The sequence below is a fragment of the Strongylocentrotus purpuratus genome, unplaced genomic scaffold, assembly GCF_000002235.5.
Source record: "Strongylocentrotus purpuratus isolate Spur 01 unplaced genomic scaffold, Spur_5.0 spur5_scaffold_13, whole genome shotgun sequence".
Taxonomy (NCBI): domain Eukaryota; kingdom Metazoa; phylum Echinodermata; class Echinoidea; order Camarodonta; family Strongylocentrotidae; genus Strongylocentrotus; species Strongylocentrotus purpuratus.
In genome coordinates, this window is record NW_022145598.1 from 35,191,945 (window position 1) to 35,204,511 (window position 12,567).

The 12,567-nt window shown below is 37.7% G+C and overlaps 1 protein-coding gene across 1 annotated transcript in view; it reads left to right on the plus strand.

Moving 5' to 3' along the window:
* The window catches only part of LOC100889941, a 53,720-nt gene that overhangs the window by 13,917 nt on the left and 27,236 nt on the right, over positions 1–12,567 (plus strand). The window contains exons 5-11 of the mRNA XM_030983432.1: positions 1,899–2,042; positions 4,171–4,359; positions 5,834–5,954; positions 6,849–6,967; positions 8,404–9,281; positions 10,201–10,771; positions 11,206–11,806. Of these exons, the coding sequence (XP_030839292.1) occupies positions 1,899–2,042; positions 4,171–4,359; positions 5,834–5,954; positions 6,849–6,967; positions 8,404–9,281; positions 10,201–10,771; positions 11,206–11,806 (2,623 nt within the window). The remainder of the gene's footprint in view (positions 1–1,898; positions 2,043–4,170; positions 4,360–5,833; positions 5,955–6,848; positions 6,968–8,403; positions 9,282–10,200; positions 10,772–11,205; positions 11,807–12,567) is intronic.

The window sequence follows — 12,567 nt, forward strand, 5'->3', positions numbered from 1 at the left end:
GTAACAATATATTTGTAATTGGTCCACAGTGTACAACAGGCATATAAAACAGGTTGGTCATGGAGGGGACTGCTGAAAAGCTGGGCTTGTAGATTGCACCCCCCTATAACTTTTAATTGCAAAAATAGTACATCAATAATAAGGGAACATGTTATTCATACATCAATTTGATGAACATCGCTACTCTTCGGCTCTCTACTATAAAGTGGAGCATACTCGGTAGCTGCATGGGGTATACAATTATACATAATTGGCATAGGATTAGTTTCAATATCAAGTTAATGCCACTATGCTAAGTGAAAATTGATTAAGCATCAATTTACCCTTGATGCTTTGTAGGGCCCGACATGGAATGAGTAGGAATAACCATAATCGTACAATGATTTTACATATATACAAGAAGAGAAACTATTGGTTGGTTAAAGGGGCCAGATAATAGCACATGTGCTAGTCGAGCCTAACCCCTTCAACAGCTAAACAAAGTATTTTGGTACAAATCAGTTTAGAAAACGTAACAAAACAAAAAAACAATGAATTTACTATTGCAATCGATACTTTAAAAAACAAGAATGCTCAACAATGTCTTACAGTATAAAAACTAATAATGTAATGTACAAAATTGATCAGTGGAACATGAGCTATGCTTTAAACCATTGTTATCTACCAGGTACATGTATGTACATGTTCATGTAAAGTGCTCTCACATAGATATACAAAAAAAAGGAGGAGGGGATTAAGTGAGGTAAATTTGCCTTCTTTTGACTCTGGTAAATTTTATTATGTTGGCAGAGAGATTTATTGTCCCTAAGTTGACGCACAGTAATGTCTTGCATTCAGTTGCAAAGCATCTGCTTGTACAAGTTTGAGTGTAATGGTAAACACATGTTTAATAATAAATGTTTGCTGAATAAATGGACTTTTAACCCGGTGTGTGCTCCCTGATCAATCTTAGTGTAGATCCAAGGGATTTAGGGACTTTAGTTCACAAATATTTTGTCCTGTATGATGCTTCATTTCCACATGTGTGTGGCTGTGAAATATTCCATTCACCTGCTATTATCTTTTGTGCTATTATTGGCAGAACACCAACTGCATGAATAAGTTGGTGCTCTTCAAGGCTGAAGGTTTCTCATAAATAAAATAGATGTGTCAATCCCTACTTTAGGGGTATTTTTACATAATTGAGTTATAATTTTCCCTTTTGTATATTTTAATCACCAAATATTATATTTACATTTTCAGCAGTGACATTCACTCATTTAATATTATAGATTTTGATAGATAAATTTTATTAGGCGGAGGCATTATGTTTTCTTGCTGTCCGTCCGTCCTGTTCTTGTGATCGCGTTATCTCAAGAAAATAGATTACCACCAATTAGATTACCACCAAACTTGGTTCACGTTTGTTTCTTGCAGACTTATTAATACCAAATGGATAACAATACATGACTGAAAACAAGGTCTCTTTAAGAGAGGGGAGAGGGTTGGGGTCACTTCATCTTGAATGTTGATTTTGCCATTTCTCCTCTTTCTTATTCTGACTGTCTGTACCTGTCTCTCTCTCTCTTTCTACTTTTCTCTCCCCTGTCTCACTTGTCTCTCCCCCTTGCTCTCACTCTCTCTCACACACAGTCCCCCCTCTCTCTCTCTCACTCTCTCTCACACACAATCCCCCTCTCTCTCTCACTCTCTCTCACACACAATCCCCCTCTCTCTCTCTCTCACTCTCTCTCTCACACACAATCCCCCCTCTCCCTCTCTCTCTCTCACTCATTCTTTCTCTGCGATTCTCTTCCTTGTTTTTCATGCTGTTCTTTTAGCTACAAAGCCTACATGACTATCCACTGTGCCTTTTCACTAAACAAAGTTCTGTATTTTGCATCTCGTTTCTTTTGAAGGTATTTTTTGGTTCCATTCTCCTGAGTAACCTGACAGCCTTGATCGGGGATAACTTGCCCCATGAGTTTGAGAAGCTGCTCGGGCAAGTCATCCTGTTAGCCAAGGAGACCTATATAGCTGCTCCTTCTGGAGATCAGTACACTGTGAGTATAGTGGTTTCATTCAGTATATCATCTGTTCAATAACAGAAGGGCGTTAACTCTGTGTTATGGAGTAGAGGTAACTGTATTATTTTGTTAAATACAAAACTAAAATCTGACAGAATGTTGCCTACGCCAGAATTTCATCTACTGGTACACATTTACATGGATTGTATTTCCAATTGTATTTTCACTCAGATGTTTTGTTCATACATCTTAGCATATAAAATAAGCCATAATAAAAACACCATATGGAATAGAATTACAGGTAGCTATAATTCCTTGATTAAGTGCATAATAATCAAACTGTTTTGATCATGATAATAATAAAAAACACCATATGGAATAGAATTACAGGCAGCTATAGTTGATTGACTATTTGCATAATAATCAAACCGTTATGATCATGATAGTAATAATAAAAAAAAACACCATATGGAATAAAATTACAGTCAGCTATAGTTGATTGATTATTTGCATAATAATCAAACCGTTATGAACTTATGATCATAATAATAATAAAAAAAAACCATATGGAATAGAATTACAGGCAGCTATAGTTGATTGAATTATTTGCATAATAATTGTTTTTATTTTTTTCATTTTTTTAAAAATTTCATTTATTTCAATCATAAAACCATAACATAATATATATATACAAAAGTAACATGAAACATTCATAATCTTACAATTCTGGAATTAAGAAATTGGAGACTAAGCTTGAAAAACTTGTAAGTATAATAGTCCCCTGACATAAATAATAAATAACGAGATTACATGTTTGTACACGTTACTACAACAATAACAATATATAAATAAGATACTACACATTATATATACACACCGATGAACACACACACACACACCCACATGCATGGTACATTGCAAGGTAGAACAATTTAAAAGAAAGAGTTAAGGGAAATAAGAAGAGACCAACTGTCTCTTCAATAGAACTTTAAAGGATGATATAGTTGTGCATAATGTTAGCTTATCAGTTAAATCATTCCAAATACGGGGACCATTACGTCTAAAAGAGTAAAGCATTAACTGGGTAGAGACCTTTGGAAAATGATATCAAACCGTTATGATCATGATAATAATAAAAAAAAACACTATATGGAATAGAATTACAGGTAGCTATAGTTCCTTGATTAAGTGCATAATAATCGAAACTTTCCGATCAATTATGTTCAAGATCATGCAACATATGGTGTTATTGTTTTGAAAAAGAGTGTTAAAAATCATTTAGAAGTCTAGACAGCAGATGTAGTGTCAGAATCAGATCATATGTTGAAGGTTGTATTATGATGTTTGGGTTTTGATAGTGATATTCAGGTGCTCTGATATAGGTGCTCCAGCAGCAGTTGCTGTGGGTCTGTTTGGTTAAAGAGACAGTGTTTAGGATTAGGGTTTTAGGTGTTAAGTAAGGTTTAGGGTTAGGGTTGGAAGACATGTGGTGTTTGGTCTAGAATTGAATCTGTTGGTTAGTGTACTTAGCGTATATAGTGCCCGTAGAGATGTTTTTGCTGGAGTACATACATTTTACACTCCCCCTTTGAAATATATCCCAGATCTGTCCCTCTATCTATTTGTATACATCCAAACACATCCCATAGCGCGCTTGATATCCTATCAGTAAAATCAATATACATTTCAGCTCTGACCTCCGTCCTGTAACACATCTTGTTATGATTATGATAACAATCCATTAGTAAAGTCTTTTTCAACTAGACCGCTTCCCCAGATTGCTCAAGGGGGGTGTTTCACAAAGATCCTAAGTTAAACTTAACTCCAAGTTAGACTTAAACATTATGGAGAGCCATTTCTGGCCTTAAAATAAAATATATTCAAAAGCAAAAATTCAAGTATTTCGAGTCCCGCCACGGCACTAATTGTCCTTTGGTAAGACATTGATCTACATCTGCAACACTCAACCCAGGTGAGGTAAATGGGTACCCTCGAAATTCCTTGAAATGCTGGAGCACTGTAAGGGCAGCTAGGCTAAAGCCGGGGTAATAATAAAAGCGCCCTGGAATAGAATTTCTAGATAGACGGCGCTATGGAAATGCCTATTATTATTATTATTATTATTAGTATTATTATTTATTATGTTTTGTTTCTCTCTCTCTAGACATCATACATGCACTCTTGGAAAAGTGTTCAAGAGCTGGCTGCGAGGGCGTGCTCCTCCTTGGATGTGACCTGTGCAATCTCTGCCATCACCATGGCACCCTGGGACCTCCCGACCCTTACAAAGGTCACACTGATAGAAGGCCAACGACCTTTGAACCGGCGGTATTGCTGTGAAGAAACACTAGAGGTGAAAATTTATCATGTTAAAATTGTTTAATATGGGTTACGGCGCAGGAAATGCATATGCAGATGTGTAAACACGTGCATAAAACGGCATCAGAGAATATGCCATTTTGCAGTATCTAGTCAAAATACCTGAGAAAATATAGCTAAAACTACTAACTTACACTTTGGTATTGGAATATCCCAGTGACTTATGCATATCTGCAACTTCATGAACACAATGTAGGTTTATTGACCCGCTTCTAAATCACCCCTAAAAATTGATGTAGCGGCATTTTAAAAGGGAAGACCCCACTTATATCAGTTTCTATCACCAATCAGTACACGATTGTACACGATTGATTATCTTTTATGAAACTACAACTCCCATTAAACCAGTATGACAGACCATTGACCGAGTCAACCTGGGCCCTGTTTCATCAAACTTGTTATCATTAACAACTGCCACATATCTATGACAAATCTGATCTCAGCCAATCAGATGTAAGGATTTCAGTAGCTTATAACAGTGATTGAACATGTATCTTGTTTGTGAAACAGGGCCCAGCTGGTCATGGAAGTAGGGCAGGTGAAATATTGGCAATTTCAATTTGATTATTCTACAGTTTTGTCAAATTTCATTGGGTCATTAATTTGTTTTGATTAGGACAGCTAGATGCTCTCTTACCATTTAATTGGTTATTTGCATGGCTGCTCCAATAGGCCATTTTTATAATAATAATAATAATACATAACATTGATTAGGCGCTTAAAGCTAAAGACCAGTTATGGTCATGCGATTGCATTGTGGAAGAAACATTGTGAAATCGATCAGAAAAGGTTGATCATCTAGCATAGATGTACTGCAAGGTTCTGGAATCATCAAAATGATAAGAAATTTGGCCAAGTCTTCATAAAGTTAGAATCACTGTACACAGAAAGATGTATATGGGACTACACACACGTGCGCGACACATGCATTTTTATCTCTCAACAGGCGAGAGATACACTAATTTACCAAATATATCAATTAGTAGGCGGTTTCCAGTCAACACTTTTATCATCATGTATTATTCAAAACATATTCTTTCACATGATTGGTAATAAGAGCTTGCATTTCATTTTTTGAAATTGGGGCGTTTCCAATACTGATCTTTAGCTTTAATACAGGTGTTTCTAAGCGCACCATTGTCTGACCAAATTTATACTAAAGTGCCAAATTGATACAAATTATTTCATGCACCTGTTATAAATAATTTTATTTCAATACCCGGTAGTTATAGAATGCAAATTACATACAGTATGTGTTGTTAGGAAGCTAGGGTGAGCCATAGTGTTTGCCCTCCCTAGCAACAACCAAAGTATGCAATTTGAATTCTGACCATTGAGAAGCAAAAATAATTAAAAACACCCTTTTAATATTGATTGCTTCACATACATGTACAGTTCCTCCTTCTTGCTTCTGTTCTGTTTAACAATGTATGTTTGTCCCTTCTCAGGATTGCAGCATGACATACAGAACGGTGAATGGGACTGAAGATATAATTATTGGTGCTTCTCGTCACAGGGAAGTGAGATTTCAAGGAACAGGGCTCCTACTCAGCACATTGCTCAAACTGAGTGAGTGTCTTATTCTGTAATTATCTAGGTTACTTCACAGCTTTAATGACAAGACATTATTTTGCTTTGGTGACGTTTACACCAGTGAAGTTTACTCCATGCTTTATTTTAACAACGCTAAAGGGTTTGATTTGATTTGATTTGATTTGATTTATTGGTTTCTGCATCTTTTTTCTTTTTTTATCATACATTTTCATGAATATAATATGGTTTGATACAATATTTTAAGTGTATAGGGTATGTTTAGGGATAAGATTAAACTTATAGGTCCAGTGTTTGGGGTCCAGGGCTGAAGTCAGAATTTGGTTAACAGTGCAGATCGAGAAATCAGTCTAAAGAAAGATAATGAGAATTTGAGATCATATAATTGGCAACAAATCAAAACTTAGTACATCCTTTTTTGTTTCATTTCTTTATTGCATTTGATGCAAGTAATTAGAAAGGAAATTCTAGCTTTAAAATCTCTAAATTGGCATCATGTTGAGAGATTCAAAATCAATATTTTTTTGATTAAAACTGTTTTCAATTTTTCGACAACATTTCTGCCCATGTGTATTGTTTTCCAGAGACATAATATTTTACTCTAACAATATATCAGTAATATTATTACCAATTTGAAGAATGATATGTGATCAATTTAGCTCTAAAAATAAATCCTGTCCTGAACGGATTAGATAATACCTTTAAAGCCCCACTGTCCTACTTGTAGCTACTTGCTCCCTCTATATAGAAAACTTCCCAAATCGGTCCCTGTTGGTCCCCCATGATCCTCTTTTTCTTATGTTAGTTGAGAGCTGAGTTAATGAGATAGCCACCTGTCAGTGACCTCGCTGTGTGGTCTAATCCCTTCTGGCCCAGTAGTATTGACGGTCTTTCATATTCTTTTCTTGACAGACCTTGTTGGATCTAGTCTTGAGAGACTTGTCGTACCTCTTTTAGAGATGGACTATTGTCCTGAGAGACTGGCGAGGAATATCCTGGTTACTAACGAACAATTAATGATACACTCAGAGGTAAGATCACTTATGTTTACTTTTTACTGACATGGTTTATAAAATTGCTGCTCAATTTTGCATCGTCAGTTGTATATTTAATGTGGGCATCTGAAATTCAGTATAATGAATCTTGAAGAATGGTGAACAGCACTCAATAGCTATTTTCGTTTTAATCCTCCCCTCTTTTTCACTCTCTCTCTTTTTCACTCTCTCTCTTTTTCACTCTCTCTCTTTTTCACTCTCTCTCTTTTTCACTCTCTCTCTTTTTCACTCTCTCTCTTTTTCACTCTCTCTCTTTCTCTCTTTCTCTTTATCTCTCTCTTCCCCTTTCTCTCTCTTCCTCTTTCTCTCTCTCTCTCTTTATCTTTCTCTCTCTCTTCCTCTTTCATTCTTGTTCTTTGTCTTTTTCTCTCTTTCCCCCTACCAATGCCTTTTTAGGCATATTATATATATTTATCATTCTCTTTCTGTGCATGTTTATGTCTTTTCCTCTGTCCGTCTGCTTTACCCCCCACTTCCTCTCTCTGTGTCTCACTATCACTATGAACATGACTGACAAAGAAAGCGCACAAAATATACAGTTCCTCAGTTAGACAAAGGAACATCCCTTCACTGCTATTATGTAAAAAGGTGAATATGATTGTGACACCTGTTCTACACATTTGAACATAATAGCAGTGAAGGGATGTTCCTTTGTCTACCTGAGGAACTGTATATTTTGTCCGCTTTCTTTGTCAGTCATGTTCATAGTGTATGTTTGTCTCTGTTTTTATTGTGTTCTCTGTTTTTGTACAAATCAGAACATGAGGCATTATATACAGTGTACAGAGCAGTGAGTTTACCTGCATCAAAGCTGCCAAATATTACCGAAAAAAATAAATGATTATTACGATTGCACCATTAAGAATTACGAATATAAGCGTGAATATACATGCAATGTATTGAGTACACACATAATACATGGCGCAATGGCAAACTTCTCAGATTTATTTTGTGTATGTGTTTGGGAGGGGGCTTGTCCTGTACCCCTGCCACAAGGGCTTCATACTTTACTTGGCGTGCTTGTAATGGCCATGTTACTCTCATTACTAATGTCAAATGTTAGCAGTTGCATTATGATGCTTTTCACATTTACATAAATACAGGGGGTTGTTTGAAGAAATTGCAAAGTTATCACCAGTAAAGTGAATCAATATTTTCTTGATTGTTATTATTATATTAATAATACCAACCATCCTCTCCAACCGGCGCTATAGTCCTCCTTATAACTAAAAGCTAAGAAAGATAACCAACAGTCCTTTTCAGGACTACACACCCTCAAGAAAGATTACCGAGAATCCTTTTCAGGACTCCCCAATCCTCCCTCTCTCTCACATGGTGCAACCGCAAGCCTACTGTATATATTAATTATATCTTTAACTTTTAATCTTTAATCGTTGCTTTCACATCCACAGCTACCCAGGTGCCAGAGCATAATCTATGAGAATCACAAAATTCAGCAAGAAAAACTCATCTTTGACATCGTGATAGGAGTCGAGGAGAAGCCTGCAGAAACCTTTGACAGAAACAAAAAGCTATCTCTGCCAGATAACCAGTACAAGGAGAACAAGAATAATAATGTCGTGAAAGAAACAAGCAGGGTAAAAAGTGATAAATCAACAGTACTACTATCACATCAGAATAATGATCAGAGCTTGGTCATGAATATGCATACCAAGTATGCAAATAAAGACAGCGCAAATCAGAATATGCGTGCCTTGCATGCAAATGATGGTTTGAATATGCATAATGAATATGCAGATGGGGACGGAGGAAAGATTATACAGAGGAAGGAGAGTGAAAAGCTTACTCTTCAGGGAGAAGAAAAGAGGCAAGTAGTGGGTGGGGTTGGGAAGAGTAAAAGTGCAATAAAAAACAACCAAAGAACTTTCAAGAGTGCATGGGAATCACCACAGGTTAGTGACGGGAAGGTACACTTTGCAGACACAGATGTAAATAATGTGGGACTGGACAAGGAGATGGAGAAAGCAAACACAAATGTGAATAACGTGGGACTGCCGAATGGGCTGGACCTTGCAGACACCAATATGAATAACATGGGACTACACGCGGGAGTGCAGACGATGCACCTTAGGAAGCGTGATAATGTTGGTTGGGATGGAGACGAGGAGGCGGAGCAGAGACTGCATGAAAGACCGCTGGAATGGGAGAGAGCCAGGGAGGAGCTGGATGGTTACCGAGGGGCGGGGCAGCAGGTCATGATGAAGAGTCAGGTTGATATGGTGGCTGATCTATGGCAGCGGGAGAATGAGGATGACTGGGATGCTAACAGGTTAGACATACCTACCAACCCTTCCAAATAATCAGTAATATTCAGATTTTTCAATTTTTTAAAAATGTGTTTTTGTTTGTTTGTGCTAAAGCCAAATTAAGCTTGTTTTATCATGTGCTGCAATTTCTTATTTTCGAAGGGCCAGGCATACCATGCTAAACATTCCTTGGCAGGTATGGGTGACATAATTTATAAGAAATATGCAGAATATATAAGTCAGTGATGTAATGGCCTCATGCGAGTCCATAGGTTTATGGCCTTGGCCTCAAATTGAGTCATGGGTACAAAATCTATGAAAGGTAATATTTTCAGCAGTCTGACTTGGAAGTTGGATCACTGCCTTTGTGAAAATAAGAATTGTGTGAGATATGCATGTGACATTATACATGTCAGGCTATTTACTGTATGTAAGATGTGCCCTTTTTTTATTTAAAATGTAGATGTACAATATCTGTACATGTACATCTTATGATAGGGGTGTTATTCTTTTCAAATAAAACTTTGTAAAGGCATGAAACTTGACTATCAGTATGGTTTCCTGAAGCAAATTTGTACAAATATTGGCAAAGTACCTTTGAGTAATTCATTCACTTGTTTGCATTTGCAAGACCAGTGCATAGTGGAAGACCAGGGAAAAAATACAAGGGGGCTCAGGGCGAAGTTGCCCCCAAAATGCCCAAAAGAGCCCCCGAAATTCAGAAAAGAGCCCCCGTAAATTTGCATAGAGTTCAATGCAAAACAAATTAAAGAGTGTTATTTTCATGCAGGCAAGCTTGAAAAGTAGCCCCCCAAATTTTTAATAATTTTTTTTTAGCCCCTTAAGTTTTTTTTTTCGATGTGGAAGACAAATATTTGATGGACTACGCAAACATGTTCATGTATCTGTACATTGTATCCAAAATATTTTCTCATTCTACAGAAATGCAGAAGTCCAAGGAAGCAATTGGGACAGAGAGACGAATGGTCGATCGTCCAATGATCAGAACGCATCCAAGCTTGTTGCCGTGGGTAACCTCCTCCTCACTCGAGATGAAGAAAATCCCCCTGTTCATGAGAAAAGTTGGGAAACAGGGAAAGGAGAAAAGAAACAAGAAGGTCAAGGTAGAAAAGAGAGTGAAAAGACGGGAGGATCAAGATACGAAGCGGAGGGGAGACCTCTTGAAGTGATGTCCAGTGCCCGAGACAAACAACAACGTATGGAACCACCAGGAGATGAGAGCATCAGGACCAACGGCGTGCCATTCAAGGACAAATCAAATACCCAAAGAGATGGAAGGTTTCCAAAGCAAAGAAGGAAACAGTTCAGACAAGTAGCAGGGAGCTTGCAGGGAGTTGCCAAAGGGGTTGACACAAAAAGTGTGGATGAAACACTAGATAATAAACAACCTTTGACACCATCCGTGCCGATTACTGCAAGAAGAGCAACAGAGAGAGGAGACGGAAATAGAGATGAGAAGGGCAAGGTAATGGAGGAGCCGCGTTATCGACAGGTAAATAAATTTGTTGATTTAGAGAATGGTTTGTAATAAGTTTTGCCCGCTTAGTATATGATATAGGATAAAGATATCTGGCATCATGATGCAGTATTATAATACGTTCAAGATAAAGAAAACGTTTTGAAGTAGCACTATTAATTCATAGGTTAATCAACATTAAAATTTTACATTTATGTTGTCATCTATGATATTGGTTTTGGGACTCTATAAATTTCCTGATCATTGCTTAATTACTTTCATTGGTTTATAGTTTTCAGGATTTGAATTATTAAAAACAAACTTGTTATCCCTAATTTTGAAATGAATGCAGCCTGTAAAAAAGAAATCATTACATGTTGAACCATGCACACATCTATAATGATCTCTCTAAACGGCATCATCACCATGCCATCTTTCCTTCTCTGCCTCTCTTTTGTTTTTTTGTTCAGAGACAACTTTTACAGCAGTACTACGGAAATGACATGGCCTACAATGATGGAGGAGCTGGAGGAGAGGTGCGGTCAAACGCCGCCAAGGGACCGATCGAGGTCCAACAAGAGATTGTAGCTTGGAGGAAGATGATGGGATCGGTTGTTAGGCAACAAGAGCACGGAGGAGAACCCAGGTGGGAGGAGCTCGAGAGTAACAACAAGGAGGAGGAGATCAATGAGGTGGATGAGGGGGGTGATTACTATTACGACGGGGTGAAAATAGAAGAGGAGGGTAAGGAGAAACCCAGAAGTGGAGATGATGAGGGTTACTATGGCAACAAGGATGAGGGACGAAAACCAGACACCCGTGATGACGGGAAGAAGGAGGGGGAAGAGGGGGATGATAATTGGAGAGAAGATGCATTCAAAAGCAGACGGGTAGGAGGAGCCTATGGAGGAGATGATGCGGAGGATGGAGAGGAAGAGATTGAAAGAACGATGGAAGAGATGCTGAAGATGAAGGAGACGGAAGGAGAAAAGATCTTTGACTCTATGTGGCAAGTTCTTGAAACTGTCTTCTTGGAGGCGAGCAACCAAGAATTCAGCTTGATGACCTATGGTAAGTGAATATCAGTATTTAAAGGGGGACTGCACTACTTGTAGCTACTTGCGCCCTCTTTATAGCAAACAATGCCTTAGCGGTGCCTGTTGGTCCCCATGATACCCTTTTTCTTATGTTAATTGAGAGCTGATTTGATGAGATAATCACCTGTCAGTGACCTTGCAGGGAGTTCTAATCTCTCCTGGCCAAACTAGTGCAGATAGGCTTTAAAGGACAAGTCCACTCGGCTAAAAAGGTTTAATGATTAGATAGACAAAAATCTAAAAAGCCCAAATATAACTTGGTCTTGGAAAATGGAGCTCGGACTTATTTTTAATTAATTGTTTTAATGAGCAAAGAACAAGTTAGTGATCGAGCCGGTTCACCCCCACAATGCATCGCGCGACATTTTTTGTGACGTAGGGTCCTCACAACACAGAGCTAGCTAGCTAGCTAGAGACGATGCCCATTCGCGAACCAGTCAGACCGCAGCAGCGCTCGCCAAATCGCACGTATTTACTCAAGTCGTATGCACGTTTTTGCTCCTCATGAATACGTAATAAGCAAAAACATGGCACAGTTCTCATCTTTCTGTTATGCTCAGGATTCATTTAATGACATTGAATTCGTCATGAATATTGAGCCAGAACTATAAACATTATAATGTACTATTCAATAAATAGTGAGTGAAGTTTGAAAATGTGAAAAAAAACACCAAATAAAACTTGCAAAAAAAAATATTTGAAGAGTCGGATATACATGTTAAACAACCATTTTTA